Here is a 21,269-nt window from a genome sequence, read left to right as displayed (position 1 = left end):
TCTGCATTTTAAAGACAGAATAGATTCTGTGAACATTCCATGTGACAGGGTACAATGGGCACACACTAAATGAATGCTCCTGCTATTTCAGAGAAATTGGTCACATCTGAATAATCATATCTCAGCTTATTAAATTAAAATATGCATGAGCCTTTTGTCCATGCATGCAGCCCCTCCGTGTGAATTGCAATTAAACTACAACATCTCTAATTAATAATAATTTCCCATTTCGTCCAAACTGGAAAACTATTTTACCAACTAGGGAACAAGCTAAACTTCTTAACTACGGTTAAAGATCCTGGCTTGTTCCAAAGCTGGTAAAGACAGGTTGCTTACCTGTAACTGTAGTTCTTCGTGTGGTCATCTGTGCATTCACATGTATGGGCTCTGCACCTGTGTGGAATCTTGTTTCGGGAAAAACTTCGATTGCTAAGACATTTTAGGTGGGAACCTTTCCCCACTGTCTAATGCACATGCTCCCATGGGTTCCCACCTATTCCCCTCACTTCCCTTAAGACCAACGTAGTGGCAACACTTGTTAGGAAAGCTTCTCAGCTTACCAGCTTGTCAACTTGACGTTTTATTCTATCTTCTCTCCTTCTGTCGTTTTTTCCTACCTATTTAGTTTTGCTTGCTTGCTTTTTGCAATCTCGCAATTGCCCGTAAAAGTGTATGGCCATCCGGGCCCCCTTTAGAAAACACATGCAGTGCAGGAGTAAATGATCTCTGTCAGATGGACATTCTCTCTGCCTCCTTTGTTTGGGAGAGAGACACAAAGTGGACTCCTGCCTGCACTGCCAAGCCTTTTCAAAGAAAACTAAGAGAACCCATCCTGACAGACTTAAAGTGGTGCTTTGGCAGAAAGCGCTACAGGCAGTTGAGGATCCAAAAGTTAATATGGCAGCCCCATCTGTGTCACGGCCACAGACTCCCCACATCAGCCAACCAAGCCCACTACTCAATCACCTGTCCAGATAATAGAAAAATCTCCTCATTCTGAGGACACCTCAGATGTGCAGGTTTTGCCTTCTACACCGGGCCGGTCATGCTTCTCTGGCTCCTCCTGCTAGAACCTATACCTCGCCATGGAGAGCTGAGATTACAGTCCGTTGCCATGGGTCTCCAGACTCAATGTTTTCCAAACCATTCACTCGAGGTTTTTCCACTACTTACTACTGAACCTGGGACTGATCACACTCCCCACCAAGTTAGGACTGATGCCCAGGCTGGGATTCCTCCTACGGTCACCACAATACTGTGACACTGACTGCTTTGATCCCTATCACGACCCTCACTACCGTAGATGGGAATATCTTGACAATGACTGTTATTACCATCAACCATCTGCTACAGTGTCTAGGCCACCTGCTGCAGAAGGTGTTTTCTTGGCGCCCCCACTGATTCCTTGAAGTCAGATGGTACCCTCCATGCCTGTGGGTCAGGAACGTCATTGCCACCAGCCACTGTCTTCAGTACCGAGGCTGAGGGAAGACACCGATACTTTACTGACCTCTCATACACTGGTGCCAGAACTTATGGTGTCGCTTCTACCAGGGGTGTCAAAGGCTCCAGTCTCCCTCAAATCGACACTACAGAATCAGGGCCCTACCAAGGAGATAAAGTACAAGCGGCTGATGCTGAATTCCTTGCGCAGCACCCAGCACCAAATTCAATCATCAGGGAAGCGGCCTTGGGAAAGTCGCTTCAACAACATTCATCCCCGGTGGACAAAAAGGATGGAGGCTCGTCCTGTTGGGCAGGTGTATCAATTCATCCACGTTGTTGAGTTTAAAAGTAGCAAACTACCAGGCAGCGATGTCCCAAAGGAGGAGCCGATAACCTGACAAGGTCGGCAAGTTGTCTGAGTACTTGCCAGATGATAAAAAGGAACTAGCTTGATTGTTCCAGGGCGAGGCCTTAAAGCTCTCCAGACAACAGATCCACACAGCAAGACATCATGTGGACTGCAACTCTAAAGTGCTTGCTGAAGCAGTTGCACTCCATAGACATGCATGGTTAAGATCAGCAGGACTCTCGCAGAAAGCACGATCCAGGACTGAGGACTTGCCTTTTGATGGTCTGAGGCTTTTCAGTACAAAGACAGATAAAACTTTGGATTCCATACAGAAAGCCTGGAGCAGCAACCACGACAGAGGCGCTGGTACTGACCACCACCTAGCCAATTTCAATCACAGCAGTCCACTGCTTTCCAACATACACATCAGAGGCAGACACTGTGCAGACAATACCCGGCACTGAAATTCAGAGGCTCCCAGAGGAAAGGGGATGGCAATAACAGGTGGTGGCTTTGACTCTGCCCTTCCCAGTCCCTTCTGCCTCTCCCCCCAGTTTGGCAACCTCCTTTTCAGCTTCCTCCCGGCATGGAAGGAAATAACATCGGACACCTGGGTTCTTTTGATTATTCAGTGAGCATACAGGATCAAATTCAACACCCTTCCTCCCACTGGTACTGTGAAAACCACCACTCCGTCTCCAGTTTTACATCAGGAGGTGCAGACATTCCTGAAAAAGGGAGCGATTGAATCTGTTCAGAAGGACTGCCTGTACAATAGCTTTTATTCCATGTATTTCACCGTACCGAAAAGGGATGGATGGCTGAGACCAATCTTAGACCTCAGAAAATGGAATACCTTCATCAACCCCAGGAAATTTCAAATGATTTCTCTGGCACAGATCCTTCCTCTCATCTTCCGGGAGATTGGTTTTCCTCCATCAGTCTCTAAGATGCATACTTCCACATAGCTATAAAGTGTCTTTATCACTGTTTTCTTTGTTTTGTCATCGGGGAAGATGCCTACCTGTTGTGTGTGCTACCCCTCAGCCTTTCCACCGTGCTGAGGGTCTTTACCAAATGCATGGCAGTTGTCTGTGCCCACCTGCATGTAAAGGCAGTAGAGATCTATCCTTGCATCGATGACTGGCTGCTGGTAGCACCAACCAAGAATCAGCTGTGGAGATCGATGGGGTTGACCTGTTCTCTCCTAGTGAGTTTGGGATGTAAGTCTGGTCCTGTTTAACTTCAGAACCTGAACCAAATAGGTCTGAAACGCCCCAGTGAGTAGCCAAGATAATCCAAACAAACATCACTACAGACAAAATTTTAGAAAAGTACAAAAGTATTTTAGAAAAGTACAAAATAAAAAGAAAGTGCTGGCATGGTGGTTATAGGAGTGTTAGAAACTTTATCTGTGATTACAGGGAAAGAGAATACAACAAAAATAGGAGATTATTTAAAAGACTTGCAATTGCCAAAGCTGGTACTATGAATTATCTGCTAATAAGGTAACGGCTTGAGCTTCTAACATTGTTATGACTCCTCCTTCCTATCCTCCTGCTTACTACTTGCAGTTTGAAGCTAGACTAAAACAAATCTAAACTAAAACATAAGGTTAACTCTTTTCTTCTTCCTGCACATTACTTGAATTATAAAAACATTACTAAGTTCCTGTAGGCATGTGAAGAATAAAGGTAGAAGTCAAAGTGAATGGAAAACCCAAGACTTGGAAATAATTCCATGTCCCATCCTCAGAAATAACTCCAAGTCTCAAGCTCAGAAATAATTCTATGTCCCAAACTTAGAAATAATTCTAAATACTACTTTCAGAAAAAATACTCTTAAGTCCTAACTTCAGAAAATATTCTAAGTTCTAAAGTCTAAGAGTCTAAAGAGGTCCATAGTTACCCAAATCCTGGGGTCTGGGGGCAAGGCAGAAAAAGCGAAGTGAGCAGAAGCAGCAGAAATGAGCTCTTGCTACCTGTGCTTTTATATACTTCCTCTGGATAAAGGTGGGGCCCCCAATGAGTAATGAGACAGCAATCTTGCAGTCAAGATAGGGTGCATGTGAGGCTAGACCACCTGCTCACCAATCAGAAGTAAGGTGTCTCACCTATCTCCCACAATCTCACATGTTCGGGGAACATTTCTGGCACTACTACAAATGGGTTACTTTGAAGTGTCTTAAAAGGTGGCCAAAAATCTGCCATCTGGGCATGTTATCTTGATTGACATATTTCTCCCTGGTTCAGCTTCTTTGAACTCATGGCCATCTTTGGTCATATTTAATGATATCCACCCGAACACCTCCCAATTGCCACTCCTGCTCAGGGCTACACCCCTCCCCCACACAACTGGCTTCAAGTAAGGATATTCTCTTATCAGCAGGTGGACACCATGAGAAGTCAAAATGGTACTTTTCCTCCTCTTAGTAGGCATCTGAGTATGCTCAGTTCTTCTGTTCATTTCGCTCATACACTCTGCCGTCACACTGTGGCCTTGAACAAGCTCCATGAAGCCACTTATAAAGACAGCTGCACTCCCCTCCCTTCTTCAAAGCCAGTCTTGCAAAATCTCAATTAGTGAGATAACATCAATTAGCATAGAATCAAAACTTCAAGGTCTTCTCGCCCAGGGGTCAAGACTCTGGAATATAAATCTGATTCTTAAATATGAATCTGAAGCCTTTTAGGGGCTCTTCTTGTAGGTTACCCCAAAGTCCTCATTCAGGTCATTCAACCATTCCAGATCAAGTTAGCCATCTTCAGTGTTTTGCTAGCAACATTTAACCCTTTTAGTACCAGATTAACATGGGGTTATACATCAACTGGGAGAAGTCCAACTTAAAGCCCGTGCAGGAGCTTTTGTTCGTCAGAGTGGCGTTGAACTCTTGCAAGGGCCAAGCATTCCTCCCCATCAATCGATGTCAAACCATTGCTGCTCTCGCTACAGAGCTTCAATCCTGACGGAAAGTCTCAGCATACCAGATGCAGAGCCTTCTAGAACTTATGGTGTCAACAACTGCAGTGTTGTATCAAGTCTGCCTCAGAAGGAGGTTGTTACAAGCCTGGTTCCTCAGCAACTTCAACAACCAACAGGATGCCCATCACACTCGTCTGTGGTTGCTGCTCGAGGTGAAACAGTCACTCCAGTAGTGGACTATATTGGACAACCTAAGGAAGGGCATGCCATTCCTCCAGCCGTTCCCCTCCAGAGTAGTCACCACAGACGCCTCTCTCATGGGGTGGGGAGCTCATTGTGCAGGCCTAATGGTACATAGTCATGGCAGCCCCAGAGAAATCACAGATCATATCAACCTGCTGGAGCTGCGGACAGTGCAGAAGGCATTGACAGCATTCAAAATGGACCTTGTAGGCAAGCTAGTCCAAATAACATCGGACAACACTGCAGTTATCACCTACTTGAACAAGCAAGGAGGGACAACGTCTGCACCAGTCATGACATTGATGCTTCAAACCCTTCTTTGATATGCAGACCATCACATCGGCATAGTTGCTGTTCATGTTGCAGGAGCTGACAATGTTCTCACCACCTGCTTAAGTTGCATGTTGCTGACCTCCCACAAGTGGGAGATGGACCGAACAGTGTTAGCAGATCTGTTCAGTTGCTGGGGTATACTTGTAGTGGACTTATTCGCCATGGAACATAATGCTGTCTCCACCACATATTGCAGCAGAGCTGGCCACAGGCAGAATTCAATGGGGGATATCTTTATCCTGCATTGGATGGGGGGCATACTGTGCTTCTTCCCCCTGATCCTGTTGATCACATAGGTGATACCAAAGATCAGGTCAAACAACACGTAATGCATTCTGATCATCCAGTGGTGGTGTCCATACAGCCGTGGTTTGCTCCTCTTCTGCGACTGTGACAAAACCAATACATCAGACTTCCATCAATTCCATCTCTACTGACCCAAGAGAGAGGCCGAGTGCAACATCCGGACTTGCTGACATTGCACATGACGGTGTGGAGGATTTGTTGATGGTTCACAAGACCTTACCACTGGCTTTGCAAAAAGTACTCGGTGCTGCCCATACACTCACAACATGCACCTCGAAAGTGGAAAGCGTTTGTAGCTTTTGCTGAAGAGTGGAAATTTGACCCTCTCAGGTGTGGTATATGGGAAATTCTACTGTTTTTACTTGCATTATTCAAGAAAGGTCTTTATCTTCCCTTCACGTTTACCTGGCCTCTGTTTCATCGGTTCACTCTCCTGTTGAGCAATGTTCTGTTTTTGAGCACCTTATCGCAAATGAATTACTAAAGGGAGTGAGGAATTTGGCACCACTGCTCCAGTCCCGACATGGAGCCTTGCGGTTGTCTTAAAGGCATTACTGTCGAAGCCATTTGAACCTATGGCGAGAATAGATCTGAGACTGCTGTCCTGGAAGGTCCCATCCCTTGTGGCAATAACATCAGCAGGACAGCCGGTGAGCTGTGTGCGCTTTGAGTGGACGAGCCTTGCCTTGTTTTCCATAGAGGCAAGGTCATGTTGCACCTTGATGTGTCCTTTCTACCTAAGATGGTGACCAATTTTCATATAAATGAGGACATTGTCTTACCAGTATTCTTTCCATCGCCCTCTACTCCTCTGGAGCCCACATTACATTCTCTGTATCTTCGAAGGGCTTTGGCTTTTTACAAGGACAGGATAAAGTTGTTCTGTAAGTCATCTCATTTATTTGTCTGTTATGGAGAAGGGTGGAAAGGACTGCCTATTTTCTCCCAGTGTTTTTCTTCATGGGTTGTCAAAACCACACCAGTTAGCATATCAGGTAGCTGGCCTTGATTTGTTGGCACCAATTCGTGGACATTTGATGCAGGCAGTGGCAACATCAGTTGCTTTCTTTATAAAGAAAGATCTTTGTAAAGCAGATCTTTGTAAAGCAGCAACATGGTCCACTCCATCAACCTTTATTCAGCATTACCACTTGGATGCCAGGTTGAGAGTCAACGCAGCGTTTGGATGTCCAAGTCCTGTCATCGATATTTAACTGAGACACCTACCCACCTCCAGTAAGTCAGCTTGCTAATCACCCATATGTGTGATGCAGCGAGACCACGAAGAAGGAAGACAGGTTGCTTACCTGTAACTGTAGTTCTTTGAGTGGTCATCTATGCATTCAAATAACCCGCCCACCATCCCCACTTCAGGTGTCAGTGTGAATCTTAGTACTGACACCTGGAGTGGCTTCTTTTTCCTGGTTTTTCCTCTCAGTTACAGGGCCACTATGCTGGTTTTAACGGAACTGAGAGGAACAGGCAGGAACCCACAGAAGTATGTGCAGTAGACAGCGGGGGAAGGTTCCCACCTAAAATGCCGTAGCTATAGAGGATTTTCTCAAAACAAGACTCCATGCAGGAAACCAGTGTTTCCCAGGTGAGCCCAAACAAGTTAAATATAGATTTTCAGGATTAATTACAACTCACACAAAAAGGGACTGTATGCACAGGCAAAAAGCTTTCCAAAACCGGGCCAATATATTCATAAAATAAATGGATTCTCCTGTTCCCTACTTCTTGCATATTTTCCTATATAGCATCTAATGTATCTGCTGCTCTCAAAGTGCTAAGAAGCAAGAGAGAAAACTGGTGTGAATTTTTTTGAGCTACATTTGTTTGGCTTATAATGACATGAAGACATATTTAGCAATACAAAAAGTAACTACAGCACTATTCACTGACTGTACAGAACTATGTCTTAGAACAAACAGTTCATTACCACCTTACTTATAACACGTTTTACATCATTTTCTCATTTTACAACATTTCTGAAGTTCTGTGAGTGCTGCTTATGTAGCCGTAATAGCACAACCTAGTTACAAGAGGGATATATCAGAAGGATCAGTAGAGCCCTGAGGTTTGCACAAGTACCAAACAACTAGTTTAAAAACCCTACATATTTCATTAAAATGCGTAACATTTAGTGTATCTTTAAAGAAAAGATGAACTGGACCAAGGTAGGTGGGGAGGTGAGTTCAACTATTTTCATCAGCATAATGGTATGCAATTAAACTTGACACACCAGAACACAGCCCACCCCCATGGCTACCAAGCTTTTTGGTTTTTAACGATACATTAAATGTGATCATATATTTAATATGAGTAGTTTGATCCTCAGATATAGTTGTCACCAAGATGGAACACATGTATCTGAACTATTACTTCAGACTGCAGGCAAGGGCTCACATGATTCGTTCATTTATGAAGTTTCCCTGTACAGACAAACTTGATTTTGAAGATCAAAAGTTCTAGGCACGCTTCTCCCACACAGGCTGGTTATCTATATACAGGCAAATTATTCAGTCATGTGAGCCATTGGCAGTTTTAAGTTGCAGCCAAGATGCAGGTTTAGCAATACAGTTTAGCTACTGAGGAGAGTATAGTATGTTTGTGTTTTTGGAATCTAAAATTAGAGCCAGCAAATGACAATCAGGAGGAAAATAAAGCTTTTCACAGAAGCATTTCTATGATGCTGTTTGCTATTGAACTCTTCAAGCACAAACACACCACATGCATTTTGTGATTCTTATTTTTCAACACAAGGGACCTGAATGGTTAGACCTGAATGGTTTGAGAGAAATCAACGTATGTAAAGGTACATTAGCTTGGTTCCCAAGAACCATGAGCCAAATGAAGCTTACAGTATTTTTAAAACTGCAACTCCCCAAAACACCCCTCTGCAGGGGTGGTGTCCCCCTTGCAGACTCTGGGTGATTCCTCCCTCCCCCAGCAGCCCACAAGCACCCATCCCATGCTGTTCAGGTGGGTCCCTATTCTCAGGGAGGCTTTTCAGGAGGTTGCATGGGGGAGAAGAGGAACCTTCTGCTCATCTCTATGCGATGATCTCCCCTACTAAAAACAGTAAGATGTCAGAAATGGTTTCCTATATATAAGTCATTTAACACTTAATGTGGCAAAGGAAAAAGTATAACTAAACAGTGATACAAAAGGATACCTTTAGGACATCCTGGAGATCTTTTTCCTCAATATCAGGAAATGCTATTTCATAATTAGGGTCAATTATGGCATGAAGTTTTGTGATCTGATTTGTTATGTGCTGAAATGGAGTTCTTCCATAAGTCATACAATATAAAATGCAGCCCAATGACCAGACATCACTTTTGGGACTGATCTAAAAACAAAAGCCAGGAGGAAGAGAAAAGATTTCCCACTATGATTTTGAAATTCTTGCCATGAATGACAATGTACCTGGTGCAACAGAGCCTCAATTAAAGAATAAGGACATTACAAAGCCTGATCAATAACACACTTTGTGATTATGCATATTGGTAAAGGCAGTGCATTCACCTATCAGGACAAGTCATTTTCTCAAAGTTACACCACAGAGAGAAATATACAACAATTTTAGAATTTAAAAGTCATTTTACAGAATCATTATTTTAAAAGAAAACAATTTACAATGAGTAACAGGTTTATAAAAATTGTTCAAGAAACTGATGCACTGATAAAGCATCCAATGGGGTACAACAGATTATTTAATAGCCGAAACCATAAAATTTTCTTTTTTTAAAAAAAAGCTCAATCTCCTATATATTTATGGGACTACTTTATTCACATCACTACATCCAAGAAAACCAATAATTTTGTGCCAGGTTTGCACAAATTTAGAAAGCAAGATGCAAAGCATTTCCCCCTTTCAACTATAGGGAAAATATATTACCTTTGACCTTGACATGCTGTTTTCTCCACAGGAGGACATGTCTTTGATTGCCTCTGGTGGCATATAATTAACTGTGCCAACCTAGGAGTATTAAAAATAACAATAGATTTTAAATGACAATTATGTTTAAGAATACTGTCTCGGATTGGCTGAAATTTTCTTTGAAAGCTCACTCTAAAAAGGCCTTGAGAAACAATGTTCTTAAAACCACAATTTTAAAATAGGTGGGTTTCAGCGAGGCAGACAATAAGCAGAATTCCGCTGTAATTCATTAGAAACATTAATGCAGAGATAGAAGTTTGTCTAGGGTGACTTCAAAAAGATCTGAACACACACACACAATGCTTTAAAACACACACTGTGTTTTGATTCAACAGAGGAAACAGTGATATGGGCAATTATAGAAAGTCCCTAAAAATGCTAATACTATTATTTCTTATTATTTATTAAATTTATTAATCGCCCATCTGGCTGGTCACCCAGCCACTCTGGGTGATGTACAGAATATATAATAAAACAGTTTAAAACAATGAAATTCTACAATAAAAACATTTTCTAAAATACCCTAACCCACCGCAAATGCCTGCCTGAACAACCACGTTTTTAATGCACAGCGGAAGCTCATTAAAGAGGAGGCATGGCGGCGTTCCCTAGGGAGGGAGTTCCACAGAGTGGAGGCCACCACAGAAAAGGCCCTCTCCCTTGTCCCCCACAAGTCTAGCTGTCCTGGCTGATGGGACAGAGAGAAGGCCATCCGCGGCTGATCTTGTTAAGCAGCCTGTCTGGTGTTGCTGGAGGCGCTCCTTAAGATAAGTTGGGCCGGAACCCTATAGGGTTTTAAAGGTCAAAACCAACACCTTGAATTTGGCCCGGAAAACAACTGGTAACGAATGCAACTCCTTCAGGACTGGAGTGATGTGATCTCGCCGGCGGCTGCCTTTAATCAGGCAAGCCGCCGCGTTCTGTACCAGCTGCAGCTTCCGAACCGTCTTCAAGGGTAACCCCACATAGAGCGCATTACAGTAGTCTAAACGAGAGGAGACCAGGGCATGTACTACCGATGGGAGCAGGTGGTCGGGAAGGAAGGGGTGCAGCCGCCGTATCAGATGGAGTTGATACAGCGCTGTCCGGCTCACAGCTGACACCTGAGCCTCCATGGACAGCTGGGAGTCCAAAATGACCCCCAGGCTGTGGACCTGGTCTTTCAAGGGTAGCCGTACCCCATTCAACACCAGGTCAACATCCCCCAGCCTCCTCTTGTCTCCCACCAAAAGTACCTCGGTCTTGTCAGGGTTCAGCTTCAGCTTATTCCTCCCCATCCAGTCACTCACGGTCTCCAGACATTTGGACAGGGATTCTACGGCCAACCTTGGTGAAGATTTGAACGAGAGGTAGAGCTCTGTGTCATCTGCATACTGATGACACCGCACCCCAAACCTCCTGATGATAGCCCCCAGCGGCTTCACATAGATGTTAAATAGCATTGGGGAGAGGATAGAACCCTGTGGCACCCCACAAGTGAGTGGCCACAGGTCTGAAACCTCCTCTCGCAGTGCTACCCTCTGGTACCTGCCGGAGAGGAAGGACCGGAACCACCGCAATATGGTGTCTCCAATGCCCAACCCCTCCAGGTGGTCCAAGAGGATACCGTGGTCAACGGTATCAAAAGCCGCTGAGAGGTCGAGGAGAACAAGGAAGGAGCATTCACCCCTATCCAGAGCCCTCCTCATATCATCCACATATACTATACTGAATGATGAAGGCAATAGTGTATAAATCTCTTTAAAAATAATCCTATGTGCTCAAAATAGTTGCCTGTGCGTCTAATCTTCCATCCTAGTGAAGGCAGGGGCAGCATTCCTCAGATTTTGGACCCAGCACACAAATAACGCATCCACAGGAATTAAGAGATCATGAGTGAGCTGTGGGATCTTGCATCCTTTCCCTGTCCTCTAAAAGCAAGTTCTTTTTCCTGACTTAAAGAAGTTAAAGAATATATTAGTAATGATGTTAACCATGGTTAAGGCCAACCAAGTTTGCTGTTGCTTAAGAAACCTGGTAAAATGGGAACCCTGGTTGTTTTGAACCACAATTAATGTCTGTGCCACTGTTAAGACAGGAGGGAGAAATCCAGGATAGGAAGAGAAGTTGCAGTCACACAGTCTGCTCCTGATCTCTTAACCTGAACTTGTAACCTTCAGTTGAGAGAGGACCACTGTACACATCACAAGCCCAAAGTGAACTGGATCGTGTTTTTGCTATTTTGTAGTCTTAAAAGTACAAAGCAGTATTTTTTCAACTCTGTAGAATTCCATGCCACCCCACCCTTTATGCTGGAGGTAGGTAACCTGTGGCCCTCCAGTTGTTGGATTTCAGCCCCCATCAACCTCAGCCAGACTGACCAATTTTCAGGGATGATGGGAGTCATAGACAACATCTGGAGGACCATAGGTTCCCCACCACTGTTTTCAGCTGTATGGGCTATATCAACCTGGTCCATCTCAGGTGAAATACACCTTATACATTCTCTCTCTCTCTGTCCCACACCTTCAGACCTCGCCTTGTAACACTTCAACAGCAGCCTGATGTAATTGGGGCTCTGACACTGAAAGAATCATAAGCTCACCAGAGGTGGCTGCGAATCCTGCAACATCAGTCTTATCACCCAGTCAGACAAAACATGCGAACACAAATAAAGACATGCAGAATTCTTTACATTCCTCCTGGTGACCACATGCTCATTATGAAAACACTGATACTAAGAACTCACCCAATGCAAATGTAATTTTTATTATTTATTTAAGGTAACACAAGGATGCCCCAATAGTCTCACCTGTGAATCTTTAACAATACTAGTCACATCTGGCTGCATTTGGTTTGCAATACCAAAATCTATTAGTTTTAACATTCCATCTACTAGCAGAAAGTTTGCTGGTTTCAGATCACTATGAACGATGCCTGGAAAATAATATTTTGTTCAATTAGCCCAAATTAAAATGCAATTTCAGAGTTTAATGGCCAGTAAAGCATGTACTTACTCTTTCTCACTCACTCTCACAAGGGGGGAGGGGTATTCCAAATCCTAGGCACCTCCAATCTAGGCAATTAAACATGGGATTTTTGCAGCCCTGACATGAGACTGTGAGCTGTAGAATTCATTCTTCTCATAGGAGTCCTTTAATCTCTTTGGAGGAAGGTATTTCTCTCTTTTATAACTGCAGAACCAAGCTAGAAGACTCTCTGGAACCATCTTGCAGCTTTGGCTGGTGCTCCAGCTGTGTTCATTGCTGGTACGGTCAGACCTAGCCATGGTCCTACATGCAGTAGTTAAATCTCAATAGGACCGCTGTTACATGCTCTACATTGGGCTGCCCCTGAAAACCACTTAGAAACTTGAACTAGTGCAGAATGCTGCTGCTGAAGTTTTTGAGCGGGGCAAATTCCAGGATCATGTAATCTTTATTAGCTGCACTGGCTGCCAGTTTGTTTCCAAGTACAATTCAAGGTGCTGGTTATTACCGTTGAAATCCTCAGTGCCTTGGGACCTGGCTACTTGAAGGACCATCTCCTCCCATGCAGACTGCCTGTCCTTTGAGATCAGCTGCTGTGCCCCTCCTTATGTGTGCCTTCACATACACGGTGTCCTGGATTTTTAGAAAATAGCTAATTTTGCTTTACTGGACTTGTTGAGAAGGCTATTGAGAAAATGCTAACCCACCTCTCTTAAAACAATATGTCTTACTATGAAATGCAAATACCAAATGTCAGTGATGAGTAATTCAGAATTAAATATGTAAATAAATAAGAAGTAGTAATTGTATTAAAGGGACGTTAATATAGTTAACACACAGGAACAAGCACGTTCACAATGAATTATGGGTAAGTGACATAAAAAATAATGATCAAGTTGACCTGGATCAAGTTGACCTGTATTATTCCAGGCCAAAAGTGTACTTAAAGCAGTTGCTTATCAATTAATGAGCAAAAAATACTCTGTAAGGTATAGACATCAAAAGGCTTGATATACAGATGTCTAGAAAAATTTATAGACTGATGTTTAATTGCCAAATTTTGAGTAAAGAGTTATCTTCTGAAAGGTATAATTCAAAATTGATCTTATTTAGCCTGAAAGGTGAATGTGTAAGCCTTTTTGTAAGTTCTAATTTTGTTTAATAACAATAAGATAATTAAGAATATGAACCCTAATTGATGGAACAGTAGATAGTATTAGCTATGAAGTAATTTCTATGCAAAAAGATATAAATGTGCTGATTTTAGAATGTGTGAGCTTCTTATTAAAAGCTCACCAGGCCTGTGTATCTGTCAGCTGGATAGCCTATTCAGTATTGAATGGGAAACTTGGTACTTAGAATGAGATCTTTCATTTTTAGGGCACAATCCTATCAAGATAGGCGGCCACCTCCGAACTCGGAGGCAACCGCCTATCCAAAGCAAGGCAGGAGAGGTACAGGGGGATCATTCCCTCCGCACCTCTCCTGCCCTGATATTTTCCGCTAGATAGCTGTTTTCAGCTGTCTAGCTGCGGGGGGCTAACCAGGAGAGGAGGCTGCATGTATGACACATAGGATGTGTCGTACATGTAGCTCCTCTCTCCCCGCCCCAGAATGCCCGCAGCCGTGCCCCTTTTCAGTCACTCTGCGCTCCTCTTCCGAGCGTGGAGGATGGGGCTGGGAGGAGGTCAGTTTTCTGGGAACTGACCTCAGAGCGCAGGCTCCAAGGTCGGTTCCCGGAAAAGAGCATATCCTATGGCCCTCTAGACAGTGTCTCGTGGCCATAAGATTGCTCCCTTAAACTATTAGGACTAGTAGTCTAAGAACAAGAAATGTTTAGGAAATTCTATTTCCTGTTAAGCTACTAAGATCTAAGAATTTTAGCAAAGCTCTGTTTAACAACAAAAATGGCTTATGTTATTTTATATAAGTTATTTTAATGTGGTGTTACAAGTATATTTCTTCTTTTTTTTTTTCAAAAATGGATCAAAATATTTTTCCTTTACTAACTCTTGTTAGTATAAAACCAAAACTGAATCTACCTAAAACCATTTTTGGTGGTATGCTTTGTTTGAAGTGTATTGATCAGCTATGGGTAGTAAACTACCAGCCAAAGGCTTCCTAAATACTGGAGCTGTAGTTTGAAAACACTCAGCAAATCCATAACAATTGCTGCCAATGCACAGGAGGGCTTTCTCAATGGCAGCACCCTGTATATGGGACTCCCTGCCCCAAGAGGTCAGGTCACCTTCCTGTTGATCTGTATTCCTCCAGCAACTGTGGACTTCTCTCTGAAAAAGCATTTGCCTTTGTTATTTAATTTTATTTACTGACAGCTAGTTTTGTTTGTGTTTTCATCTTTGCTATTGCTTTTAGCTTGTTGTAAATGTATTTTAAAAGCAAATGATGGTTGCATTTAGACTATTTATATTTTGTAAGCCCCTTTGAGCAGCTTCTTTTAAGGAGGGCAAAAGTGGGACAAACATTTTTTAAATAATTAAATATCAAGTTCACTGACAGAATAAGGCATAAATTTTTACTATGTAATGTAACTAAGTGCTGTACTTAAAATGCTCCATTCAACTGTTGATAAACTTCCTTATTATAGCTATTGTATGAAAAAAATGTAACTGAAGAAATCTTTCCATGCATTGTCTAGCATATTACTGGTCTCAAGAGGACACATGCATATTCAGCCTTGCACAGGCTTCAGTCAGTGGTTCTACACATGCTTTCAATCTTTAGGCATAGATTTTTTTAATTGAGATTAAGGGAGCAATCCTATGCGGATAGTTGACTGCCTATCCAAACCACGGCAGGAGGAGCACGGAGGGGATCGTCTCTTCCATGCTCCAGCTGCCCTGCATTTGTGGCTAGATGGCTGATTTCAGCTGCCTAACCGCAGGACACTGGAGCACAGGGCGGGCAGGCCGGATGACACATGGGAAGTGTTGTACTGACACTTACGAACTCCCCACCCCATCCCCGGGAACACCCCCTTTTCCCCTGCTCTGCGCTGCTCTTCTGAGCGCAAAGCGCGGGAAAGATCGGTGCAGCCTACGAGGCAGCAGGGGAGGGGGTGCGGAGGTGGTTCTCTAGCTACCATAGGATTGCACCCTAAGGTATACTTTACCATAAGGTATTCTATACTTCATTTGAACACTATAAGCCTTATTGGGGATTGCCTGCAGCTAGCTCTTGAATTCAGAGTTTTAAAACACAAACAGATGTGAATTGCCTTGCAGGCCAAGCTGGACTCCAGTTTACAGATAGATCATGAAGATGGAGGGAGGGAGAAATATGTAGGCTGGCACATTTAACTTCTTAGAACCAGCCTAGGAGGTAGGTCTTTGAAGACTTTTTCAGTGGCACACCACTGGCTCTGTTCCCTCAAACATTTTAAAGTTAGTTCTTGTGATGTGGGGTTTTTTTTAAACTCTTCTACCAGATGATTGTTTTATCCTTTTGTAATTTCGTTATGTTTTATTATCCTGTGTTGGTATGTTGGAATGTTTTATGCTGTGCTGGATTTTATTGATCTGTCATGTTTTCGTATTATAATTACTTAAACTGTACAATGCCTAGAGAATTTATTTTATCAGAGAATTTTCTTTAATGAATAAAGATGTGCATACTCAAATCCAGGTTGCCAACAACAGCAAACAAAATGGCCTTGACTTCCATCCTCAGATCTTCTGGGATTTCAGCCAAAAACCCACTCACATGTGCTCCTACAACCAAAACAAGGAACTAAAGCTAGAATCCCAAGAGACCTGGTGCTTTCACTTGCAGAGGGAGGAATTACTGATTTTCTTTTCCAACGGCAGCTCTTCATGCTACATTTAACCATGCTCTGATCTTCAGGAAGAGCTTGTTGGGCGTGGAAGGTGAAGCGATAACAGGAGTGCCAAGAAAGCCCCATTGTGTTCATGGTGAGCTTATTGGACTGGGAACCGGAAGATCCGGGTTCCAGTCCCTACTTGGTCATGGGAGCTCACTAGGTGACTTTGGGCCTGTCACAGACTCTCAGCCCAGCCTACCTCACAGGGTTGTTGTTGTTGTGAGGATAGAATGGAGAGGAGGAGGATAATGTAAGCTGCCTTGGGTTCCTTGCAAGAGGAAAAAAGGTGGATGTAAATGCAATAAATAAATAAAATGTCTGGCCCTTGGGATTCCAGGGAATAGCTTCTCTTTTAATATATATAATTGCATTGAAAGGAATCAAAAGTTGTAACAGCAACAGCTCATGCAAGCTTGTAGCATCAGAGATATATAGATGGAGCACTAAAAAGAGGAAAGGACTGGGCCAGTGCAGGAAAGAGAAACGCATGATAGGATGAGAGCTGGAACTGAGCAAAGCCTGCAAACAGCTTGATGGGCTTTGAATGGGGCATATGGAAGACAATGAGCTCTTGCTTCCATTGCTGCTATCTGGGCCTATATGTAACTCTGCAGCATCTAAGCACTGGCCACAGGTTTTTAATGTGTTCAGTTAAAAAATCCATCCATAAGGCCGAAGCTAAAAGCCCGTCCTCAAGAACACCACAGCACAATTAAAGCTAAGCCTTTATATCTCATTGCTACTAGTGGCATCATTAGGGCCAGACTACTGGACAGCAGTTCAAAGCCCTGAAGCTTCAAGAGCTCCCAAACAGAGAAAAATATTTCTGTGTTGTTGTTGTTGTTGTTTTAAATTAAATACTGTTAGGTCAGAGCAAAGCTCCAAAAAGTCATACTTGCCATCTTCATTTCCCAATTCCCAGAGTGCCTCTGAGCCCATATGGAGCAACCAAGGCATTTCAAGGGATGCAGGTGATGCATCAGCCAAGGTGATGCAGAGAACATCTTGCTCAAGCTTCCCTCAAAACTGACAGCACCACTGATTGGCACATTTTCAAATAAAGTGTTATCAGGAGTTAAGTGTATGAAATATCTATTAGTGTAGTGACCAAAGTGTATGTGCTGTCCTTGCTTTCAGGATTTTGCCAAAATGTAGAGATTGTATGGCAATTTAATATACCTGAGACTTAAACAGATAGAAGGAAAGACAGTGCAACAACAAAGCAGATGCAATACTTATAGGAAGTCCTAGAACAAAGCTTGCATACAATGTGATATGCGACAAGAATAACATACCTTTTAGAACTGTAAAGAAATTGAAGCAAATCTATACCGCCTGATAGCCGAAGAGAGCTTCGGCTATTGGGCGTATAGAAATGAAATAAATAAAAATAAATAAATCTAGAAAATCATTAGGGAAGCAAAGATCTAAATACGAACCCTCCAACTTCATTTATATCATGTATTACATTTATATCATGTATTCCTTTCCCATTACTCAAAGGCGTACATAAGGTTCCCAAGCAGACTTTTATCTGGACACTAATCAGACCCGGACCTGCTTAGCATCAGGAAGGTTTCTGAACCACTTGTCTTCAGACCATGTCCTGGAACCAGTCAACAGATTAAAAGAAATAAAAACATGCACCCTGCCTTTGCAGTGCCCTCCCCAAAAGAGGCTCACTTGGCACCAATTCTTAAGACTTTTCAGCACCACACAAATACCCTTTTATTATCACAGGCTTTTAAAAATCTTGCTTAATCTGATTTAATTCTATGGATAACATGCTATGCTTTTATTTCCCTACTGTTTTATTATCATCTGGCTATTTGATTGTATTGTCTTAACTGTTTATGTTCTTTGTTAACTGCCCCTGTGTGCAGCAATGCTGAAGGGCAGGGCAATAATCTTCCAAGCAAACAACTTTTATAGATACCATGTTGGTGAATTGTATGGACAGCTTCCAACATATTTTTCCAATAACTCTTCCGTTCCCACGGGTTAATTGTCTTTTTCTTTTTAAGCCAGCTATTAAGATCAATATTTCCACACTCCATCACCATGTAGATATTCTTCTCACCAATTTCACTAAAACAAGATTGTTATAAAAATGAAGTTATATTTCATGAAACAATTTTGGGAGAGCAGGATTAGACTGATTTGTAAAAATATTTACTCACTAGTCATAAAGTCGGATGATCTTATCACTATGTTGCTGAAGTTTATTTAAATGAGCAATCTCATTTTTATAGCTTTCCATGGTCTGTTGATCTGCCTCTTCTAGATCCACATATTTGATGGCATAAAGCTGCTTCTTTTCATCAAGTACTTGGAATACCTGGGGGCAGGGAGAGAATTACAGAAACATCAGGTTTGCTTGTTTTAAAATACACTCTCAACATTTACTCAATATACTTCCATGGATTTCAAAGTGCAAAGTAGAGAAAGATGGCAGTCTAGGATTGTATGCATGTGTCTTAAGTATGTGTGCCTCCACCAGGTAAGTAGAGTGCTGACCTTTCTCTGTCCTGATAGATACAGCACACATGGCTGCATTCTATGCCCCCTTTCAGTTAAATGACAACTCTGCAAACAATAGACTATTATTTTACTTCACCAATAGCACCTAGGTGTTTGCTTGTTTTAGAAACCTCTTTTAAAGAACCTTAAAACATGAAATGATTCTTGATTTGCCTGCATATGATAGGCACATGCCCCCAGCTGACTTGACTATTTCATTAATATGTACGTTTGCAATTATGACTGTAGGAGACTCAGATATTTATCATTGACTTAGGAAAAGTCACTAATATGTTCTGAGACTCCTTGAACTATATCAGTGATAGCAACTGAATAAAATCATAAAGCTATGACTTATATTATTACTGCTATTATTATTATTATTAGCTGCAGCTGCTGCTGCTCTTTGGACACATTTACTGGGAAAACAGGTATGATGACAACAATTTTAATTAAAACATTTATGGACAGATATTCCAGCCAACAACAATTTTAATTAAAACATTTATGGACAGATATTCCAGCCACAAAACAGTAGTAGTTTCATTTATCAATTTGTTCACAGTACTTCAATCTTCAAAATTAGGCAAATAATCAATATTCTAGACTGAATTAATCTATTAAGGGAAGTCCTTCTACTGAGAATGATATGCAGGTTATCAGTCAGCTATCAAATATCGCACACCAACTTCAGTCCTCCTAGGAGGAACATTATATAAATGTATTTTGTACAAAGCTTAACACGTCTTTAAGAAATAGGAGTTCAGGCCTACAGAGACAGAGTCATCACATCTACCTCAATAAGCTCCACTATTTGCCTCTCATATCACTGTCACAAAAAGAATCTAGATAACCTTAACAATAAATCCCCATATCTGACACTATAAGACTTTCTTCCTTTTGAAGGATTTTTAACAGATATGGAAATATTTAAATTAACGCAAAATCGAAATACATTTTTAAGGCTGCAATTCTATGCACACTTACTTGGTAGTAAGCCCATTAAACTCAGTAGGACTGACCTGGGTAGGCCTGACTTCTGACCAAACATGCACAGGATTGTACTACAAGTGCTTAAGAATCATGACCACGACTCATTCTGTGAAAACTGTGTTCATTAAAAAAACACACACAGAGAAGTTGAAAAACTAGTGAGTAATTGTAACAGGCTTTTCTTCCTCCAGAGATAGACCCCTGCATTCTGCCTTTAGCATTTGGTAAGGAAGGGCCTTACTGAACACACCTGGTTGCAATTAGTTCTGGCATGATGAAACCGGACATCTTCACTCCTCAGGAATGCCAGCTTCTCGGTTCCATCAGAGTAAACTCATGGAGAGTTCATATAGTGTAGTTCAGTGCTAATCTTGAAACGAGAAGAACCTGGGATCAAATTAGGCTTACTATGCAACCTTGGGCCAGTCACTGTTTCTCAGGCTAACCGCCTTTTAAGGGTTGACAGGAAGGGGGAAATAAGCTAGTATGTAAATCAATTCTTTAATGTATTTTTCTTTATCATTTAGTAGTAATAGTATCCCATCTGAAACCCTTTGAAAGAAGATTGATATACTGCTACTACTACTAAAAGATAATGCAAAAACATTAAAAAACTGATTAACATTTTGTTGAGCAATTATGAAATGATGAAATAAGTATCTGTTAACACTGAAACTGCCAGTTAACTTTTAGTTTAACAAGCTTTACTGGTGCAACAATCAATCAGCTTTGTGATACAGTCTATACATCTGTAGTGTACAGAAAGAATAGTGAATTAAGCTAACGTTTCGTATACTATTTCTGGGATACTTTCACATAAATAGAATCAGCAACCAATTGTGAAGTTATGATGACTAACAGCAGCAAACAGAAAGACAACAAAGTACTAAAAGGGAATATGTAAAACTAATTGTCCAGTCCTATGTATGTTTACTCAAAAGCAAATCCCACTGAGTTCAATGGCACTTACCACAGGTAAGTGTGCACAGGATTGTGGCCCAGCATTACAATGCTATGCATGTCTATGCAGAAGTCTTACTGAGTGAGTTCAATGGGACTCTCAAATAAGTTTGCAGAGGATTGCAGCTTTCTATCCACGTTTAATTAAGTTTACCTATGTTATGCAAGTATTTATTCAGCACTGATTTTTACAACAGCAATAGGCTAGATCTATTAGGGAGCACACAGACAATTGCGGGCCACAGGATACTTTGGACTCCTGGATTCAAAGTCAGAGACAGCGCTCTGACCACAAATTCGGGAATCCGCGCTCCAGCCTCCCTCCCCCTCGCAGCCTGCATGGAAACAACTGTGCCAGCTGCCACTCTGATGTTGGGAACTTGACCTTGGAGATGGGATAAAGGGATACCAGTGGGTGGGGAGGTGACTGGAGAGGCTGGG

General features: G+C 42.2%; 1 protein-coding gene across 4 annotated transcripts in view; it reads right to left on the bottom strand.

Annotated features, from left to right (window-relative positions):
- Positions 1-21,269, bottom strand: part of TTK (TTK protein kinase) — a 62,652-nt gene that overhangs the window by 5,544 nt on the left and 35,839 nt on the right. For all 4 annotated transcript variants that reach the window (XR_014786605.1, XM_084826977.1, XM_084826975.1 and 1 more), the window contains exons 15-19: positions 18,536-18,693; positions 18,292-18,443; positions 12,337-12,461; positions 9,504-9,584; positions 8,778-8,954 (exon numbers count right to left, since the gene is read on the bottom strand). Coding sequence is in view for 3 of the 4 variants with exons in the window: in XM_084826977.1 (XP_084683103.1) it covers positions 8,778-8,954; positions 9,504-9,584; positions 12,337-12,461; positions 18,292-18,443; positions 18,536-18,693 (693 nt within the window). In the remaining variant the exon portion in view is untranslated. The remainder of the gene's footprint in view (positions 1-8,777; positions 8,955-9,503; positions 9,585-12,336; positions 12,462-18,291; positions 18,444-18,535; positions 18,694-21,269) is intronic.

Source organism: Heloderma suspectum, chromosome 1 (assembly GCF_057233095.1).
Source record: "Heloderma suspectum isolate Gila_16-S chromosome 1, 16-S_ref, whole genome shotgun sequence".
NCBI classification, from domain to species: Eukaryota; Metazoa; Chordata; class Lepidosauria; order Squamata; family Helodermatidae; genus Heloderma; species Heloderma suspectum.
The sequence above is the reverse complement of the archived record's forward strand: the minus strand, read 5'-3'. Positions and strand labels throughout refer to the sequence as shown.